This window comes from Plasmodium chabaudi (assembly GCF_900002335.3).
Source record: "Plasmodium chabaudi chabaudi strain AS genome assembly, chromosome: 6".
NCBI lineage: Eukaryota > Apicomplexa > Aconoidasida > Haemosporida > Plasmodiidae > Plasmodium > Plasmodium chabaudi.
The window spans coordinates 112,459-136,279 of NC_030106.2; the positions used below are offsets into that span (position 1 = coordinate 112,459).

A 23,821-nucleotide genomic window follows, 5' to 3' on the forward strand; every position below is an offset into this window, starting at 1 on the left:
AAAAAGCTAGACACGGTATATTGCACACGGCTTAAACGGTACTATTATTTATTCTCACTTTTATGCCTTATCAAAGAAAAATATTATAATATAAAACTGCACGGATATTTGTAAAATTGAGACTATAAGATACTACTTTTATATATGAATTAATAATAATAGTTAAAAAAATTAATATAATCATAATTTCAGTGATATTGATAATAATAACGCTGGCAATAATAATTACAAGCCTCTCTATTTTCTTAATCACAATGCAGAGTATCTAGATGGAAAAAATTAAGTTTCATGTTCTGCCTTTATCAAAAAAATATCATCCTGCATAAAATTGACATCATTATAAATATAATGTACATATTTTAGCGTATATTTCAAATATATATAATCATATACCTATAATATTTTCTCCTTAACTCTCTTTTATCTCTCTATATATGTATTGTCTTATATGATTCAATATATACGCTAACACTATAACGAGGCACCTCTATTACCCACTACCAAAAATATGAATGATGATTTTGAATGCTTTATAAAGAAAAAAATCATATCACTCTTGAGGATTCGAGAGAATATTTTTACCGCCTGCATGCAACATGTTCGTATACATATACATTTATCCATCTTTTTGCTTATTTCATATTTCTTTTCTTTCTCACTCACCTTTTCATATTATAAAACTAGTAACACTCTATTTTTAATGCATTCAATTCTTAGGGGACAAATAAAGACGAATTAAATAATTTTTTTTTGACATCCCCTGTTAATACTGTCCTATTTTTCGTTCTTTACAAGTACACATATGGTATGAATCTAAAAAATATAATTTTAATAAAATATAAAAATGGCATATATTAATGAAATTCATGTTCCTTAATGAACATCTCATTATGTAACTATTTTTTTTTCCATTTTCAAAGATGATGAAACAGGTGGTCAAACAGTTTTGGAAAATAGTATTGCCCAGTCAGCGGAAAAAACAGACGACAATATAGAAAAGGAAGAAATAAATAAGTCTCCAGAAAATAAAAAAGATATAGATAGCCAAACCCTTTCCCATAATAGCATTGATGAAACAATAAACAGCCAAAATGACGAAAGTAAAAAAACTGAAAAAACAAATGAGAAGGAAAATATTTCTAATGAAGAACTACAAAATGATAATAAAGAAGAAATTACATCCGAGTTGGCTAATAATAATTGTGAAGGAGATGAAAATATTGAAGAGACAAAAGAAACAAAATGCAACCGCTATATACTAAAAATGAGTATAAATAATATAAACATTGATGACCATGAAGAAGAAAATTTACAATCCCAGAGTATTCAAGCAATGGCTAACAAAAAAAATATAACTACCCCTAAGCATATTATTTACTTTTTAAAAATAAAAAATGATAACATTCAAGACAACTTAGATGAATATTTTAATAATAATTACACCTTTGGAAATTTACATCATAATTATATTAACAATTTTAAAACATATTTCAAAATATTCTTTATACCATTCTTTTTGTCTTTAGTAAAAAAAAATGATGCATTTGAATATCTTGGTAAAGAAATCGAACAGAATGAAAAAATGGATAATATATTAATTAAAATACAAAATTTTAAAAAAAATGAAATGTTTTACAACAAATTATATAGTCTAAATGAATTAAACGAAAATAAATATTTGAATATCATAGAAAAGGAAAAACAAGAAAATTCACACTACGAGCTTGAATGGCAATCTACTTATTCAGACATGATCCCAAACACACCAACTTTAGACACAAATAATTTTATGCATCAACAAAAAGATTTCTCTAATATAGACGACAAAACTATCATAGCCAACAAAGATTGTGAAAATAAAAACATTGAAGAAATAAACAGCAAAAATGAATTAATCCCTGATACTTATGATATTATAAACAATTTACCTGAACACATTGATGAGTTAAACTATAGGGAGAGTGAAAATGATATAACAGTAGAAAAAAAAGAAAAATTTATACGAAACAAAAATATTTTAAGCGCATTATACTACTTAATAAGCTACTATAAGCAAATACTAAAAGTAGAACAAATGTCATATAATGAAATAAATACAGACATTATAAAACTTAAAGATGATGGTATAAATATAGACAACTATTTAAGAACAATTTATAATTTAATAAAAAGTTTTATGTTAAAAGAGCAAAAAAATTATTACAAAAAAACAAATGACAAAACTCATCCTACATATTGGAAAGAAAGATATCATAGAATTTATAATTTTCTTGAAAAAATTAATAGTAAAAAATTCGAAAAAATTATTGAAAATATCAAAGGGAAAGTATATAATAATGAATTGTCTAATGAAATTAAATCCTTACTAAAGGAAATAGAAAGTATTCATATAGAATCATTTGAAATGATTAAATTTAGTAAACTCTTAGAAAATTCTTTTGAAACATTAAGGCATAGTAATATAAGTAAAATGAAAAATGGTATTAAGTTAGTTATACGTAAAATAAAAAATATATGGTTAAGTTCAAATTATTTTAGAAAAGAAGAAATAATAATCGCATTTTTTCTCAAATTATCAGAAATCATATTTGAATTTATACATTTTCTAGCTATTAAGGTAAAAAAAATTAATAATCCTAAAAGTATCAAAAAAAATATGTCTAAATGCATAGACATTTTGAAGTTTTATGAAAAGGAATTCATTTATGCTAAACTAGACATAGAAATAATCGATATTAGAAAAAACTGGTATTTTGATAAAAATCTTATATTCAAAAATATAAGACATCTTCAACATGTTTTGGCAACACTACATACAGTCTATTCAGAAATAATATATTTCACCGACTTATGCTTGTTAAAATTAAAAAAATTAGTAAATAATAAAAAAATTATGAACAGTATTATGGTAGAAGTTAACAAACTATATGAACCATTCAATGGTGTGCTAAAAAATATTTATCAATATGACGACGAATCTATAATGCAGCTAATGAAAAATCTAAATGAGCAATGCTTAAATATAGAAAAGAAATGTATCAAAATTATTAGTATGCAATTTTCAAATTTAAGAAATACTAAATCTACTTATTTATTAGTTGAAAAATTCCAAAATTTAAAAAAAAATTATAAAATCGATAGACTTTTAATAAAAAAGCTATATGACATATTATTCTTATATAAAAGAGAGCTATATTTATATATAAACTTATTTAACAATATGTGTAATAATAAAGATCTAGACATTTATAAAAGGTTTCTTTTTTGCTTAAACATATATAAAAAAATTAAAAAGCCAATCCTAATATTTAAGACAAATAATTATATAACAACATCAAATGAATATAAAATTATTGTCAAGCTATATATTAACTTTTGTAAAAAAATGTTTTCATATATTGTAGAAAAATATGTTCAATGGAAAAATAATTCTTTATCACAAATGAATAAATTCTTATCATCAAATATTATTACTATCAATAAACAACTTAATTTTTTTTATGTCATAAATTTTGATAATAATTTCTTTAAGACATTATATGAGTATGCATATATTGAATCAATATACGATTTTAATGCCTCTATTGAAATATTAAATATGTATAAGTTAAAAACAAATTTGTATAAATATCTTTACGAGCTAGATGAAATTATACTTTTTTATAAAAAATTTACAGAAAACACATCAATTATTCAGCAAAAGGTATTAATAAAATATTTCCAAGAATTTGAACAAAAATTGATTTATATTTCTAATAATATCAATTGGTTAAATCTAAATATATACCATTATATAAGCGATCTAAATAATTGCAAAAATACAATTCAAAATGTCCATTTATCTTTATCCTATTCACTAAATAGTATAGACAAAATTATTTTTAATATGCAAAATATTAATGTAGTCAAATATATAGAATGGGAAAATATGAACCCACTAAATATACAACCATTTTTTAACTACTTTGAACAGTACCGAATAAATGAAATAAAAAAAGCTGTTGAAAAATATAAAGAAATTTCACAAATATTAATAAAAATCGAACAAATCATAGAAAAAACAAAAAATGGAAGAAGTGAAATTATGGATGAATTATATTATCTTTATCAATGTAAAATTTATAAATGTCTAAGCTTAATTATTATAAAAGGTTTATGCACATATGAAACATTAATAGAAAATGATTTTCCAAAAAAAGTATTGCACAATTATAAACCATGTTTATATATAAAAGAAGACATACATTCTGATGTTTTTTTAAATAATTCGATACAAAATATATTTAAACTCATATCAAAATTATTAACAAATCTATTGTTGTCCTCTTCAGAATTTATCAGATGGCTAGATTATTCATGTATTGAAGTACCTATATCTTTAAAAGAAGACTTTGAATTTTTTAAAGCAAAATTTTCATTTTATCAAAGTGTTAGTAAAAATAAAATTATTATTGACAGAATAATACATATACATCAACTTATTCAAAATGTTTTTCAAAAAGCCAATAAATATATTTATAGTTTTCTAAAATACGATAACATCATAAATTCAATTGTTAAAACTCAAAATAATTTCAGCATGCATCAAAATATTACATATCCACTAATATACTATGATAACATACTAAAATATATAACTAATATTCAAAATAAAATTGACAAAGAAAATGACAAAAAAACTATTCAGTTTATTTCTTTAAATATTTCATTTGTTCTTAATGCTATCAAAAATAAACTTTTAGATTCAAAAAAATTCTTTTTCAACAATTTGCACTACATATTTACCACTCTCAAATGCTCTACCTTAAGTGAAATCACGAAGTATAGGTAAGATAAATTATTATAATACATAAAAATAATCAAAGACACTATTTTGTTTCTAAATAATTAACCAATGCATATTTATATATTAAAATAATGCATTGTTTAAATAGTGTGTTACTATATAACCCATTTTTATTTATACATTTATTTGTTACTCCAATTTCAGTGGTATATTAAAAACTTCATCGAACTCTATGGATAAATACGAAAATATTATAAAAACAATCAACAAAATAAAAGCAGAAAATATAAATATAGAAATAAATATCCAAAAGACAGAAGAAATTTATAATATGCTAGCAATATACGAAGATAGTAACATAAAGGATGAAGAAAAAAACAAACTATCATTACTTTATCCCTTATACTTAAATATGCTAAACTTAGCATTTTTCAATGATAATTTAATGTTTACAGTAAAGAAAGAATTCTACGAAAAGACAAAGAAAAAGGTAATTTTTTTATCATACAATCATTATCCTTATGTGTCCACTACTGCAAATATATACATACATTACGGTTTTATTTATAAATTTTTTTTTTCAAAAAATAGATTATTTTATTTGAAGAAAAAATAAAAAGTATTTTAGAAAATTTTCATTCTGTTGGCCCATCATCTGAAAATATCGATTTAAATGAAGGTATCAATAACGAAAAATATTTTGAATCATAAATTTAGTATAATACATGTTTAACAAAACGAATAAATACTATGCACATATAAAACACCAAAAAATTCATGTTTTAATATAATAACAACAACCTCTTATATCCATTTATTTTTGTATATCTACAGGAATGGAAAGCTTAAAAAAATACATAAATGAGTTTAAAAGTCTAGAAATTGAAAAGGAGGAAATAATCAAAGATCAAATATTATGCAATATGAAAATATTATTATTTGAAAAATTCTATTTATTGAAAAACACAATAAAAATTTATAATTCTATTTATTCTATATACAATTATTATGTTACTAGAATAAATGACTTTCTAGACATTATATATTACAAGCTAAATGTTAAGGTGGGCATTCCAAAAAATGAAACAATTTTAATAGAATTACGTACAATTAAGAGAATCATTTACAACATATATGTAACTTATATTTTTTAATAAATTACAGGATGTATATAAATCATTAAAGGAAGTCAAATCTGAGTTGTTAAAATTGCAGAAGGAGCAACCTGGAGCCGAAAATATCGAAGTAAGCCGTTTCACCATATAAATAATTATATATGCACACTAAGAGAAGCGAAGGACATTGTATTATCATTTTAATACGTTTGAAAACTCAAATTTTTATTATACTTCACACATCCTCAATATATATTATGCGCTTACTTAACTTTTTAGGCTTTTAAAAAAATTAACGAAGAATTACGAAAAATGAACGTAACATTAATCATTGTATATTTATTGCAAAATACGAATATGAAACTAGCAAATTGGAATGAAATTTTAAATCTACATTTGAAAAAAAATAATACAAAGGATCCGACTGCATATGAAAGAAGTATTATTATCAACTATAAAAATGATAACATCAAATCAATAACACTTTATGATCTACATGAATTAAAAATATACCTATATTTTAACGACATAAAATATATTATATATAAAATAAAGGTAATTCATAATCGATAAACTATATTTATTCCTGTAAATAAGTTAATATATATGCATATGCCAAACAACGTGCATCGAATAGCATCGTCGATAAAATAAGGAAACATAATATACACCTGCGTTAAAATCATTATTATTTTACATTCTATTTTCTTCAAATTTATATTTTATAGGAAGTAGAAAAATTAGAAAAATGCTTGAACCAAATTGAAAACAGATGGAAACACGAATCACTAAAACTTATAAAATTTAATGAGTATTTAATATTGGACAATAACAATAACAAAAATATTTTTAAAAATATTAAAAAGACATTTGAAGAATTACATTTAATGAGAGGTTTAAACTTCGCTTCAGATCTAATACCCAAAATCAATAATTTAGAAAATAAACTCCTTTTTATATATGAACTCTTGGTTTTATGGATGCTAGTATGAAATAAGCACATATATTAATACATAAAATTTTGGTACCCCCTAAAACAATAACACATATATACATTCATTTTTATCACCTTTTATAGATACAAGAAACGTGGATAAAATTGGAAAGATTCTACAATAAGGAAAATTTCAATAATTTAAATAGCTTTAATGACGAATTTAAAAATTTTGATCAAATAAATAAAACATATTATGAAATAATGAAAAATACTAAAAAAAATCTAGATTTATATCGAAATTGCAATACTAAATTTTTTTATTTTCTTAAAAATTATTATGATCGTTTATTATTTCTGTCTAGTAAAGCAATAGCCATTTTACAAGAAAAAAAATTTAACTTCCCAGATTTCTTTTTTCTAACAGAAGACCAACTATTTGATCTTTTATGTAATAAAAAAATAAAAAAACATACACCTATACCCCTAAATATATAAAAATTTAAACTCATACATATTCTATTCTTTCTTTTTAAAAACATATAAATATAGCTAATACCCAAACCCAGAATTTAAAAAAATATTGCTTTATAATTTATGAAGAAATGTCCTCCTTCAATGATATTGATAAAACCGTATGTTCAACATAAGCCCATACAATATTCATTTTATTACATATTTTGAATTTTTTCATATGTATGAAAATACACATATATTTTTACCCCCTTTTCAATACTCTATTTCCAGATAATTGAAATTGTTACTACAAAAGGAACTGTTCTTGTTTTAAAAAATGGAGTGAAAATAACAGGAATAGACACATATGCTATATTGAAAGATAAAATAAAAATTACCTTGAAGGAAAATATTATTACAAACTTGAATAATTACTATACTACTAACAAGTAAAATATATATATCACTCTATAAATATGTAAACATGTTCATAATAAAAATGTATCCTTTTCATACTATACTTTATTTGTCTATTTATTCAATTCTTATTTAAATTAATTACTATACTATTTTTAAAACATATTCATAACTTTTGTAGTGGCTACATATCTCAGTGTTTTTTAAATATATTTTTTTCTCTTTATTGTAATTTTATTCATATATATTATTTAGGATAATCCCAATAATCAAAAATACAGTGTCAGTTGTTTCGAATATTATAATAAAGATCCTATTAAGCGAAGAAATAAAAAATATAATACAGAAAAAGTCAATCGAATATGCAAATCAAGTCTTGAATAAATTCATCGAACTGGTACTTTTATAATTTATTCACATGCCTTATGCAAGTATAAATTTGCATATGAAAAATAGGCTATCGAAATGTTGTTACAAACTTTCCAATTTTTTGTAGTGCAACGATATTATAAAAGAATTAAAATGTGAAAAAGACGCATATATTATGAAAATAGAACAATCCTTAAGTATTTATTTAGAATTTGTACATATATTAAAAAAAATTATTCAAGAAAATATATTTGATGAAAATTGCTTTTTTCTATATTATCAATTTCTATATTCTCTCAACAAAAACAATGATCATATTACAGTCAAATACGGGAACTATGCATTCAAGTATGTTGAAAATAAATATTCACAAAAATTTTATGTATGCATGGCCACACGCATACAGTGAAATTAACCAAATTGCCAAATTAAATTATGGTAATAACTCTTTCAAATTTTTCATAATTAATTTTTTTATTTATTCAGATATAATTATGACATATTGGAGAGCAACAACTTATATGTAAATTTCCTTCCAAATAATAAATACATTTATTCAATATGCTCAAACATATACAATTCCAACTATAACATTGTATCTGGGACTAACAAGACATCAACCATTAAGTATATAACATCGACATTAGGTAAAACAAACGGAAAGATATTAAAAAAAACTAAAAGTGTTCTAACCATCTGTCTGAATTCATAACATACAACCCCTCGTATATATATTTCCCTTACAAAATTTGGATATTTCTTTTCAAAGGTTTACGAACATATATAATTCAAAGAAATATATATAACATAAAAGATTACATATTAGGATCTATTCACCTAGGTATATGACATATTCATATAAGTGTGGAAAGGAATATTATTATAATTTTTAATTATATAAAAAAATTTGAATAATTATTTTTTCTGATTATCTTAGGATACGCCTTAATTTTGCAAAATGTCGATGAAATAAAAGTGGAGATATTATCTGTATTGACAAACACTTTTCGATCTATACAAACATGTAAACAAATTTTTGTAATTCATTTGTATATAGTATGAAAATATATTACAAAGTACAATAACATTTTTCATTATATATCACTATATTATTTTGTTTAAATTTCATAGGTTTAAAAAATAAAGAAAAAAACATATATATATTTAATAGAGATGTTATTTTTAATAACAACTTCGTTTTATTTTTTGTCACTAAATCTCCAAGGTTAGCCAAAATATTAAAAAAAAATTGTCTCAAATAATTTATAATACATATTTATTTGTATATAACGTTTTATACAAACTTATAAACAACATATATACATACGTACATACTTTTTAATAAAACAGACACAATACCATCCCAACGAACTTAAGAAATTTGTGTAAAGAGACAATCATATATAACTACCAAATAGTAGAACTTGTTGAAATATTATTATACGTAAATAATTTCCCAAATACTAAAACCCTTTCTATACAAATTTGTAATTTTGTTGACTATATGAATTTTGTTTATTTCAATCAAGAAAATGATACATTAAATGAAATAATTAATATTATCAATTTATGTAAAAAATCAAATGGCGGTTGTAAAAAAGAAGAGTTGTTAGGACAAAATGCCTTTATATATTACTATGATAAATTAAAAAATGTTAAACAAAATATAATTCAAGATTTGATAAAAAAAATTCTTAACATTGACTTAACTATTACGTTTGACATGGAGGACAAAAAAAACCAATTAAAAGAAGTAGGGAATATAAAAAATTATAAACTGTTTCATGAAATGTGTAACTATAAAATTATTATTTTTTCATATTAAATATATATGCTAGTATTTTTCTTAACAAATTTGTGTAATACATACAACATTAACACCTTACACATTTTAGCTACTACAACAAGAAAGGATTTATTTAAAAGATCAATTTCTAAATGAATATGAAAAAAATTTATATATAATGAAAGAAAAACTTGATGATCAATTTTTATCGTTGGTATTTGGAAGACCCTATAGTGGAAAATCGACGCTACTTAAAATTTACAACAATCTGTACAATTCGAACTTTTCCTTTGTTTATTTAGATTCTTTATATGGTATGAAATATAATGGACTCCTTAATTATGAAATAAATATAGACAATTCAAATGCAAAAATAGGCAAATATAAAATAATAAAAAAACATCTATCAATCCTAATATGCACCCCCATTTTAGCCATATATGCAAGTGTCTAAAAATGTTGAAAGTTTCTTAATTAATCATACGCACAAATATCTGCATATTTTCGTTTCATAGATTCACAGCAAAATTTAAATGAAAAATTCATATACGATTTAATAAAAAAGAAACAAAAGAAACATAATGAATATACATTTATAATGAAGATCAATTATATGACCCCTATTATTTATGATTTTTTATCCACCAAAAATTTGTTGTACTCAAATAATATGAACAACCAAATTAACTCTGAAAAAAAAATTAAAATAATCATAGAGGTAAACAAATTTTCATCATTCAATAAGCATGCTCCTCAAATATGCAACTATAATATGCATAATATGTAACAACTATAATATACTTAATATATAACAACTATAATATACTTAATATATAACAACTATAATATTTATATAACCCTTTTCTCCTTTCTCAGTGTAACAATATTTCCTTCCTAGATCCATATTTGTTAAAAAAAATTAACAAAATATATATAAATAATGATTTTAATATATATAATTATTTTAAAAATCAATGTTCCAAATTAATAGACAGTATTCTCGATTTTAATATATTTTTTGAAATGGAATCAGATGATAAAAAGATGTCTATAAATTACAAAAATAATTATGACGAGAAAAAAAAAATTCTTTTAGAACTGCATGATAAATTAAAACAATTTTATAAGGATTTTTTTCTACCTATTTTTAGCTATATAGAAAAAAAAAAGGGAAATCATTTTAATATAGATTATTTTTATTATAATAAAGATAATGATATAAAAAATATCAACATGGGAGACATTTATTTTACACAAACATCTTTGTTTCATATAAATATGGATGAAAAAATGATCATAAATAATTTTATGGATATATTTAAAAGCCAAATTTTATTTTATTTAAAAGAAAGAGAACCATACAACGATTTTACACCAGACCAACCTGATACACTTTCTAGCTTAATCTCTCATTCTAATAAATCGAATATTTTAGATAATACTAAAGTTAGCTTAGAAAAAATAAATACTATCATAAAAAAAGAAAATTCAATTTTATCCCCTATAGATGAAACTAATGAAGAATATGACTTAGATATTTTAGACAAAAGTTATATTGAAAATGTATGTATATCACAAGCTGAAAGAGAAAATAATAAACAAATCGAAATATCCAGCAAAAAAGAAATTTCTAAAATATTGAACATTCAAAATAAGTCTATCTTTATATTAATAAGTTCTATTTCCATTCTATTTAATAATCTATTAATTGATGACGAAAAAAATTTATTCTTTTCATTTTTTAAAAAATTAATTATATCTAATGGAATAAATATAGATACAAATTTAGAAAATTTTATATATCATATACAGAGTAACAAATGGCTTCCCCTTAATTCCCTTTTTAATGTAATACCTCTTCCAATTTATCCATATGCCATTCAATTATATTATTTGCATGTACAACTAATAATTTTATGTTCTCCACCTTTTGTGTTTGCTTTCTTTAAATGTACATATCAATTACTTATATGCAGCTACAAAAGGATTCCACCATTGACGACAAAAATATAACATTTTATGATGACGAAATGAAGAAACAAATAAATTCTATTAGTCTATTATATAAAGGGGAATCAAATATATGTCTCATAGGAAATAGAAGTAAGTTTGTATTACCACATACGCCCTAAAAAATGCATCAAACCTATATAGTTAGTCATGTCTTAATTTCTCTATAAAAATAATTATAAATTAATACTACACATAATTTATATAAGTAATAAAAAATTGTTTAACTCTTCATGGATTTTTTTTACAAAATTAAAATTACCATTTATATTTCTTTATTTTATTAAATTCAGAAAATTTCAAGACAGCCATCTTAAACGAAATTGTGAATGGCCACAAAAAAATTGACCACCTAAAAATAGACGTCCTCAAATATTCAAACGTTCTCAGTTTCACAATGTTACATGAAAAATTAATAAAAAAAAATATCAAGAAATATTTCCATTCTTCCGTTTTTTACATATGCATAGACGATATTCACATTAACTATGTAAGCATATACATAAAAATGAAAAAAAAATAATTTCATAACACATCGACAATATTGCATCAGCCATCACTTATTTCTCAAATTTTTTTAGGACAAATTTAATAACCCTTCGATAGAATTTCTTCAAAATTTACAAAGAAAATTATGTTACTTTGAAAACAAAACTATTAACATCGAAAATATAAAAAGTATTATTTCGCTAGATTTTGATCACATTAAGAACAATAATTATTATGAATATATTTCATATTACCATTCCTATTTCTTTTTAAATACTAACAAAAAATCCTTAATTAATTATTTTAATGCCTTGACAAGCCATTCGCTAAATACCAATTTTAAGGTAAGTTCCAACCACACAATAAATATGCATCTGTTTCATTACCCTATTGTAGAAAAAAGCAGATAAAACGAATACGCTTTTTTAACTTTTGATAAATATGAAATGTTTTTACAACTTTACAGAGCATACATACAAAATTAGTAAATTATAGTATAGACTTATTCTGGAAAATTCACGAAGACATTAATTTTAAGACTCAAAATGAAAATAATATACTTTTTACAAAAGAAAGTATATTTTTGTTATATCAAGATTTTTTTCATAGTAAATATAATTTTCAAAACGACCACGACATAATTCAAACATTTTGGTATGCCCAAAACAAGCACAATAAACTAAAAACATATTTTCGATTTACTTCTTAACACATATATGCATATCTTTATTTTATGTTTAGCGAAAATGCCGAAAATATGATTTTAAATAGAATATTGAAAAAGGAACATAAAAAAGACATAATGAATATAATAAAAAGTAAGCAAACAAAATGTTAATTAATATATATTATGTATATTAAAATGTTTCAATTTTCCACTCCCTCAATTATGTATTCTCTTCCATTAGTTCTGTTTTGCATATTCCATTTATGACGTCCAAAAATTTACCATAAATATAAATATATATATACTGCCCTTTTTCTTCTCTTTTTACTCTTAGATATTGAAAATAAACATTTCCCAAGCATAACCAGAGAAAAGAAATATACTTACATAAATTATTGTTCAAAAAATGTAAAAAAATTATCTACATTCACAATCATGTTTTTTTCACGCATTGCAAATTTTAAATATTATAGTTATATATATACTTTTCCATATTCTATTTTTAGGTCTATGAAAAATTTGATACTTGCTTCCTAAAAGACGAATTTATTAAAAATTTAAGCAGCTACAACAATTTATATATTAATGCAAAAGTGTTTGTAGAATTTTATTTTAATAAAATTGTTGAAGCTTACAAAAATATAAGTAAAAATATAAACTCCTCTATGATTATTTGCAGAAACAAAAAGAGGGCTATTATATTATTAAATGCTATTGGATTTATTTTAAATATAAATTCAGTTATTATTAACAGATCATATAATTTAGAAAATATTCATGATAAAATTAATTATTACAACACATTACGATTTAAAAAAAATATTTTTATTTTAATTAATAATTCTAATAAATATGATGATTACTTTTATTCTCTTATTTATAAAAAATTTCCACCTGTCTTATTTGACAAAAAGGAGTTATTCAAAATGTATACAAAAACAAATCTCATTGGTAGCGATATCATGTGGGAAAATATCAAACAAATGGTACGCCCAAAAAAGTGTTGAATCACCCATATACATACATATATACCCCTGTTTATAGTGCTCTTCGTAGTTAATTTATATAGGCATAACATATGCATTATGTAATACCAAATCCGGATCTTATATATATATTTTTTCACTTCTTTTCTTTTGCTAGATGAAAAATAATACGTATGTTTGCATAGTTCACGAAAGAAGATTTGATATGAGGATCTCAAATTTCCAAAATTATAAAAAAATATATAATGATATAAATATTATGCATTTAGATTGTTGGTATAAAGAACAGTATATTCAATATTGTCACCTTTTTTTGAAAAATTCAAATGATAATCATTTTATTGATAATATATTAAATAATTTCAAAAAAAAAGTTATTTTAAACACTTTAGAAGATGATATAGATAAACAAACGAAACAAGTAGTACTTGATAAAAAAGAAAAAACAAATGTGCAAGAAGCATTTACAAATTCAGTAGATCATATTAAAAAAAAACAAAATAAAGAAAACAAACAAGTTATTAAAAGTAGCAAAAAAGAAAATGATACACAAATTGATGAGAACAATTCGTTCCCTAATCTAATTGAAAAAGAATCAGAAAATCTTGAAGAAAAAACAAACATCACTGAAACAAATCTAATAGTGGAAAATGCACAAAACATAGGTATTAGCCCATATAAAGAAAATGGTGAAATAAAAGTTGATACAATAGTAAAACTTCAAAACGATGAGATTAAATCAGGAATTATTAAACCAAAGAAAAATATTAAGGGACACAATAAAACAAAATCAATACCGACGACAAAACAAAAAACACATAAAATGAAAGATGATATAAAAAATAAAATTGTCACTGAAAATGTAACTAAAAATAAAAATGAGGATACCAATCTAAAAGATAAACTTAAAATTAAATTACGCAGTAAAATCAAAAAAACTGTAGAAAATATTTCAAATATAAAAAAAAATATATTATTAGAAAAGGGAATAAATAAAAAAAATAATGCCCCCATATCTATAGACAGCAAAAGAATGCCCTCAAAAGGAAAAGGCAAAGAATATGATAACATAGAAAGTTTGAAAAATTCTAAAAAAGTAAAAACAAAATCAGATGCAACTGAAAGTAAAAATATCAATTTGATTACGCGCCTAAAATCAAAGCTAAAAATAAGTACAAAAACAGACGAAACAAAACTGAGAAAAAATAAAATTATTACAGAACCAAAAAATGATACCATAAAAGAAAGCCGAACACATAATCAAATCAAAAGCATTATGAATAATAACACTAAAAAAAAAAAGATGATAAAAAAAAACAAACAAAATGATATTAATAAAGAAAATACAAAAAGCGATAATGATAAGACAAATAACACTGAGGAGACTTCACAAAATGAAACAAAAGAATATGAAAATAAAACAGAAATTAGAAAAAATGCCAACTCAGAAAATGAAAATAATAAAATACATAAAATGAGAACCAAGCCAAATCAAGAAATAAAAGAAAAGGAAAGCAAAATAGGGGAAGAAATATTACCAGACCATAAAATGAATAACATGGATCTACACAACGATAATGAACAAAATAACGATTTGCATAAAAATGAAAAAGACTTAGAAATGAATACAAATTATTATAACGATCTAAAAAATATTAATAAAAAAGCAATAAACGAATTAAATGAAAATAATATAGAAATACATAAATATAATTTTTATAATATTATTGAAAAACAACTCGAAAACATTGTTGACGTATTTATACAAGTATATTATGATCTAAAAGAGTTTTTAAAAAATGAAAAAAATCTAGATTATATACGAATTAACAAATATAACTTTGTAGATTCAATAATAATGTTTTACATATTAATTAAAAATAAATTAAACTATAAAAATAAACAATTGTATATGTTTAAAATGGGTCTAAAAAAACTTCGAAGTATATTTAAAAATTATCAAGAAATGAATATAGAAATACAAACAATAAATAGCCAAATAACTCAAATGGAATTAGATGTTGAAAAAATCAATGAAGACATAAAAAATAATTCTAAATTCATAATAGACAGTGAACAAAAATTTAACACAAACAAACAACTTCTAAATATTATCACAAATGATATAGACGAACTTATTGAAAATAAAAATGAATCAGACAAACAAATAGAAGAAGAATATATTAATATAATATTCAAAATACAAAATGTACAAGATAATGAAATAAAAAATATATTAAAAATAAATACACCAACTGTTAGTGATATATATATATCTATTATGATTAACACATTAATAAGAAATTCATATTTAAACGATAATAATGATAATTGGAATTATTTTAAAGCATTTATATCTAAAGATAAATTCGCAGAATTCTTTTTTAATTTTAAAAAAGAAAATGTAACAGATAAACAAATTAAAAGAATAAAAGAATATATGGCTAAAGAGGAAATTGTCTATAGTGTTACAAAAATTAATGATCAAAATAATTTACTTACTCACCTTTTCCATTATCTAAATTTTATACTTAAATATAAAGAATACTATAAAAATGTATGTATCATTAATAAAAATTTAGATGATAAAAAAATTAAGAAAGAACAATATGAAACAGAAAATCAAAAACTGTTAGAACAAATGCATGATATGAAAATGACTATAGTTATTGATAAAAATAAAATTAATGAAAAAAATGAAATGATCGAAGATTTAAAAAAAAAAATATACATAATTAATAAATCATATCAACCTATTTTAGAAATTAAAACATTTTTAGAAAAAATTGAAAAAAAATATTGTTACACCATTAAACAGATTGAAAATAATTATAAATATCTTGTATCTGAAATTTTGATCTTTTCTTTTTTTTTAAATTATTCATCTTCATTTAATTATAAATATAGATCTTTCTTATTAAATAAATGGAAACAAATAATTAAACAAAACAATATACTAATTAAAGATAACATCAAAATAGAAACTATATATTCTTGTGATACAATAGTCCCATTATTTCTTTCTGAAAATTTTCCAAGACATATATTTTATATTCAAAATGCATTAATATCTATGAATCATTTTAGATGGCCGTTATTGTTAGATCCTCAAAATGTTGGAATTGATTGGATACAGAAAAGTTATAGAAGCAATCTAGTAGTTCATAATTTTGATGAAAATTTAAACAAACATCTAGACATGTGTATAATATATGGAAAAACATTAATTATCAGTTTTTTTAATTTTCAAAATCTTTATATTTATGATAAAAGAAATGATGAAACTTCAAATTGTGATTTATGTGAGTCTGAAAATTTTAAACAAATATCTTCCAATATTCTTTATAAACAAAATTTTCTTAAATCCAAATTGAAGAATAAACAAATTTTAATCAACTCAAATTATAGTATCATCGAGCCTGTTATAGAAAGAAATGTTTACCTTATGAATGGGAAGTACTACATAAATATAGGTACACAAAAAAAAAGAAAAATATCATCATTTTTTCATCTTCTTTATATATGGTTACAAAATTTGCATAATTTATTTCACTTGTAGGAAAAAAAAGACTCGAGTACAACAACCAGTTTCGCCTATTCCTCGTGAGCGATACTAAAGACAGATTCTTTGAAGACATCGAAGATTACGCAAACATCATAGACTTTGAAATAGAAAAGAATCTAATAGTAAACAAAATAATCAATGTGATATTGAAACATGAAGATGAAAAAAAACTAATAAATTTTGATACAAAAATTAGAAACTATTATGAAACAAAACAAACATTAAAATTTTTAGATGATGGTATGGTTATTGAAATGTGCACATTCAATAGAAAAATAAATAGTAATAATAATAGTAATAAAAATTTAATCAATATAATAAATAATAATATCTTAAAAAAAATAGAAATAAAAAAAATGATGAAAGAATATAAAAATGAAATAAATAAAATAAAAGCATCATCAGAAAATGTCAAATTCTTAGGATATAGATTTTATACAATATATAAAATTTTACAAAAACATTCAAAAATCAAATCTATATATAATTTCAATTTTAATTATCTACTTAATATATTAAATAATTTAATAAAAAATATTAATAAAAAAATGTTAATTTGTAATTTTAATCAATTAATTAAAAAATTTACACATGTCTCTTTCCTATTCTTATTAAACACTATTGACATTAAAGATAAATTATATTTCTGTTTTATTTTTTACACATCTCTTATTTTTGAAGAAATCAAATTAGAAAACCCTAACAAATCTATAGAAATAGAAATTAAAAAATATTATTCATTATTTTCAGAAATAAAATATATTCAAAATCAAGCAATAGAATCTAATTGCTTAGATGAAATAGAATGGTTAAGCATACGAAAAAAACAACAACTACTTTATTTACAAACAAAACTCAAATTCTTTAGCTCAATTATACAAGATATGAAAAATAATCCAATTAAATATTTCAATTGGTATAAAGAAAAAAAACCTGAAGAAAATATTTTTTTCTTAAAATCCGAAAAATTAGATAAAGTAGAAAATTCTGAACATTCAGATCAAACTGAACAACTCAAAAAATTAGAAATCATAATGTTTATACATGTAATGAGAAACGATAGACTATATTATTACATATACTCATTAATAGCTGATTATTTAGATATACAAGAAAATTTCACATCAAATTTTAATTTCTATAAAGACTTAAATTATATTGATACAAAAACATTTTTATATATTAATCAACCAAATGAAATACATAATATTACCTTATCAAAATATAATAACATAAAAACTATAAGTGTAGGCAACAATTTCAATAATTATATACAAATACTAATCGAAACTTCAATGCAAAATGGAAAAAAATTATTACTAGAAAATATTAACTTAATAAATTTTAATATTGAAAAATTATATGAAATATATAATACTCAAAAAATTCATTCGAATTTTCAATTACATCTAACTACAGACAAATCAGCACCAATATCTGTCATAAATAAATCCATAAAAATTTATTCATATCATATCGAAAATTTAAAAAGTTTATTAAACAAAATTTTTAATTATGTTCATAGTATTTACAAAGATAAATTAAAAAATAATTTTATAAATTCTTTTCTATTCTCTTTATCATTTTTTCATACTATATTAATGTGTCGATCTAATTATCAAGAATATAGTTTTGATCATTTCTATAAATTTGATACTAAAGATTTTCAAACAACATTTGATTCGATTCTATATTATTTTGATTCCATCCAATTAAATAATCATTATGAAGATCCACAAAATGATACATACAATAATTTTCACACAAATATGAAAGTCGACCCACTACCAGGAGTTAATCAAATAAATTGGGATTTCATCAAGTAAGCAAAAGTTAATCTATAATTATGTATGCAAACTATTTATTTTTATGACTCATAACAAGTATTAATATTTTTTTTAGGAAAATTATTTTAAATGTATATGGTAACAAGGCTTCTTATGTAGACAGGAAAATAATAAAGAGTTACATTTTAGAATATTTTAACGAATATTCATTTAATGAACGAAATGAATTTATTTATTCTACGGATGATAATTATCATTATAAATTTGCACTAAACAAATCAATCAAAGAATATATAACAATGATTAAGGTAACAAATAATATGCACACTCCATTTATGCTTCGAAAGTTTGTTATTTCCTAGTTAGACACCCTCTATTCGCTAACATGCATTTTTGTATCAATTTTATTATGTTATACTTATTTTACAACATTCTACATGCTACTACCTTTTTAGAACTACCCCCACTTCAATACTTGTGAAGCATATGGAATGAAAATCGAGGCAGACAAAAAAAAACACGAAAAATTTAATCACCAAATGGTTAAAAATATAGAAAAAATTAACAGCGATGAAGTTTTAGTATGTAAACCACAAAATAGTAACTGCATAGACATTTTCAAAAAAAGCGAAACAACCAATGCAGAACAGTTTGACAACAATTGTGAAGAAAATTGTGACGAAAATTATGACAATAGTAATGCCAACCAAAATGATACCTTTTTTAATTTGGAAAGTGATTACTACTCAAGTTCTTTAATAAATACAGATATCGAAGAAGATGAAAAGGGTGGAAGTGAACAAATAGGAAGGCATGATACTTTTATAGACGAGCAAAATAATTATATAAATAAAGAATCCATAATTAAGGACATGTCTAATAATGAATATATATTCCAAATTAGTAATAAAAATGATATAGTATCAAATTATGAACAAACTATTAAAAATAAAAATACATTAAGCGATAATAATAGTATGGATACAAAGTTAAATTTCTTAAACAATATAAAAAAAATTAATAAATTTTATGAATTAATAAAAAAATTAAAATTAATATTTAAACATAATATAGCTATTAATACAGAATGGCGTACAAAATGTATAACACCCATACAAGCTTGTTGTATAAATGAAACAACAAATTTTATAAACATAACAAATGATATGTTTTCTGACATACTTAAAACTGAAAAACAATTAAATAAAAACAACACCAAAAAAAAAGAAATAAATATTGAGATCAAATTAATTATGGACGCACTATCTTCAAATAAAATGCCTATCAAATGGAATAACTTTTTTAATAAAAAATTTAAAATAATTGATAATTTTATTATATATTTTGAAAATGTAAAAGAACAATTATATTTCTGGAATATCACAGGAGAGTTATCATTTTATAATATACAATGCTTATTTTATCCTTCCAATTTTTTTAATGCCTTATTAATTAAGTATAGTATTATTCACAAAAAAAAATTAGAAGACTGTGTATTTATTACAAAAATAGATAGTAATTATGAAATAAACAAAAAAAATGAAAATGTTAATTCTCAAAAACAACTATATTATAGTAGTGATGAAGAAGATACATTGTTTTCAACACAAATAAATTATGCAAATTATATTAACTATAATATAGATAACTATATTCCCATAGACATACTTGGCTTGTCCACATTGGTAAGTCTATATATGTATGCTTGAAACGGTTATGTTAAAATGTGTATTGCCTATTGTGTATAAAAATAGGCATGAATATTTTTTCCAATACTTATTTATACAAAACCATATGCATACTTTTTTTGCCACACTTTTGAACTTTTGTAGAACGACAATTTTGAGTGCTTAGGAATTAAGTCGAAGAACAACAAGAAATATGATGAAGTTCCAATATTAAGTTTAAATATAATTGAAAAAAAAGAAAAAAATATTTTAATGGATAAAAAAATACCCCTTTATCAATATAAATATAATGGAAAACGAAAAAAAAATATCAATAAATTTATAACAAATTTATATTTCAAATCTGAAAAACATAAATCATTTATTTATATTAATAAAATTTATTTATTCATATATAATTAAAAAAATATGATATACAAATTTATATGCATCCTCTAAAACCGTTTACTATTTTTGTATATTTTCTTCAACTCATTAATGTCTGAACTTTCATTAAATTCAATTTCCCTTTCCAACAATGGCATTTCTATTTCCTAAAAAAGTGCAACCAACAAAATAGTAAACTCAATTTAGTACCTCCAAATTAAAAAAAAAACACATACTCAATATGACACAAAAATTTACTATGAATTTATTATATTGTTATATTGTTTTTACTGGTATAATATAATCGTCGTGCATATTGGTCCGAGACTTATATTTAATCTTGTCCAATGGAATGGCTCCGCTTTAAAATGAAATAATAATATGTAGATATGAATAAACCCTGCTTTTTTTAAATATACTTTTTCAAATAAATTGATTAAACATGCAACCTTACCAGTTGTATATGTAAACTTGCTTTTTGGGCTTCCCAATTAATGTGGCTTGCTCTTCAATATACGATAGTGTATCAAACCCATATTCAAGGTGACCAAAAACGACCTACATAAAATATAGAAAAACATATTTTCATAACGATAATATAAAAAATGCTTATTTACGTTTCATTTTTTATTCCACTCACATGCTTCTTGTCTAGCCAAGGACAACTTTTAAATGTCACAAAAAATTGAGAATTATTTGTATGCTTTATGCTAGTTTGACACATTGATAAAATACCTAGTATAGATGAATAGAAAAATAAAGATAAATATATAAGCCACATAAAATTTGTACACCCATGTATTAAAAATGTTATAATATATGTACAGCAATTTAAACCAAGTTCCTCATCATTTTATTTTTTTATGTAACCTCTTTTTGAGTGTTTATAAATAAACTTTTCATTTCGAAAGTATTGCCCATATATTGATTCCCCACCATATCCATTCCCAAAATTAAAATCCCCTCCTTGAAACATCTAAAAATTATAATAAAATGAATAACTATATGGATGCACAACCAACGAAAGTTATATCGATATTCTGTGGCATAGGATAGTGCATATTTACATGAGAAACGAAAAAAAATAAATATAGCTACATATTTTACACTGCAACATATTTGTAGTACACACATTTTTAGTCAATTTTATTTCTTACAAAATCAGTAACTATTCTATGGATTAACGAATTCTTATACCACCTTGGTTTTAAGTAATAGCCTAACCCTGTTTCCCCTTTAAAAAAATATTTATATTTACATGTGCATATGCATATATGTTAATTTTTTTTTATTTTCATTTTTCTGGCCTTAATAATTTACCTGTACAGAGACATCGAAAATTTTCACTGGTTATCGGCAATTTATCCATGAACAGCTAAAAAAAGGTGTAACAAATTTAACATACAAATATGAAATTTTCAATAATACACACAAAAATAAAAAGTATGTATTATATATATTTTTTCATATCACTTCAAATATCAATCTTCCTGCATTTCTTCCCCCAATAGCAACATCCAAATAAACTCGAGGGTTGGGTATTTTCATTTTTATTTAAAAGAAAAAAAATCATACAATTTTGTAGAGTTACATTTCATCTTCTTATATTTATAGATTTCATAAATTATTGAGCTTTCCCTTTTTTATAGTTACATAATTAAATAATTCATTTTTTCCATACAATAAAAAAAAATCATATATATTTCAGTATTTTTCAAAAAATATTCGAATATATATTAAGCTTTGCATCCTATATTTTAATTACCAATTTAGGCGTTTCGTAATAATAACATAAAAGCGTTTTTTTTTACATTTTAAAATGCTTTTATTTTAATTTTAATTTTTATACGTAAACAGTTTTAGTGAAATTTTTGTATATTGCGCTTAATATACAGTAATCCATATTTTCCTCGCTGAAATATTCAAATGCATACACATGTAGTTAATATGGTGAAATATATTTTTTTTCTCTATCATATAACAAGCCAGTTTACAACCTAAACCCTATATTATTATTTTATTATTATTTTATTATTATTTTATTATTATATATTTTTACGTTTTTTTGCATATACATATATGTAGTAACACAAGCATAGTGTTTGCTTATTTTTCAAAACTATGCTTCATCATTTTTTTATTTTCCATTTTGAAATTTATAAAACCATTCTACATATTTTAAATGTGCATTCGCATGAATAACCATTTGCTTATATCCCCAAAAAACGGGATATATACATTAAATAAAGTTATAACGCCTTAAGGAGTTGTATTCATTTTGATGGCTTATTGAATATAAAAATAAATTAAAAAATAACAATTTTAAACAATGAAATAAAACAACTTTATAATGATAAAATATTTAATTTATATAACATCATCATGTAAAAAAAACGATCA

At 22.1% G+C, this 23,821-nt stretch overlaps 2 protein-coding genes across 2 annotated transcripts; one reads left to right on the plus strand and one right to left on the minus strand.

Annotated features, from left to right (window-relative positions):
• Window positions 1-508: 508 nt before the first annotated feature.
• On the plus strand, window positions 509-21,457 carry PCHAS_0603100 (dynein heavy chain, putative; the record flags this gene model as incomplete). The annotated part of the gene is made up of 34 exons (XM_016797430.1): window positions 509-598; window positions 718-805; window positions 921-4,827; window positions 4,991-5,276; window positions 5,378-5,465; window positions 5,621-5,850; window positions 5,951-6,031; window positions 6,181-6,456; window positions 6,630-6,887; window positions 6,980-7,286; window positions 7,388-7,470; window positions 7,583-7,740; window positions 7,964-8,105; window positions 8,205-8,425; window positions 8,564-8,724; window positions 8,847-8,918; window positions 9,015-9,101; window positions 9,209-9,302; window positions 9,428-9,830; window positions 9,973-10,177; window positions 10,379-10,581; window positions 10,740-11,711; window positions 11,840-11,966; window positions 12,167-12,363; window positions 12,455-12,706; window positions 12,829-13,016; window positions 13,104-13,180; window positions 13,364-13,437; window positions 13,536-14,015; window positions 14,173-17,488; window positions 17,575-19,402; window positions 19,483-19,675; window positions 19,823-21,052; window positions 21,200-21,457. The coding sequence occupies 34 exons, from the start codon at window positions 509-511 to the stop codon at window positions 21,455-21,457; spliced, it is 16,632 nt and encodes a 5,543-aa protein (XP_016653386.1).
• Window positions 21,458-21,489: 32 nt separating this feature from the next.
• PCHAS_0603200 (peptidyl-prolyl cis-trans isomerase, putative) lies at window positions 21,490-22,969 on the minus strand (the record flags this gene model as incomplete). The annotated part of the gene is made up of 8 exons (XM_016797431.1): window positions 21,490-21,588; window positions 21,713-21,782; window positions 21,876-21,979; window positions 22,062-22,156; window positions 22,292-22,397; window positions 22,579-22,655; window positions 22,742-22,796; window positions 22,895-22,969. 8 exons carry the CDS (start codon window positions 22,967-22,969, stop codon window positions 21,490-21,492), a joined length of 681 nt encoding a protein of 226 aa, XP_016653387.1.
• Window positions 22,970-23,821: the final 852 nt, after the last annotated feature.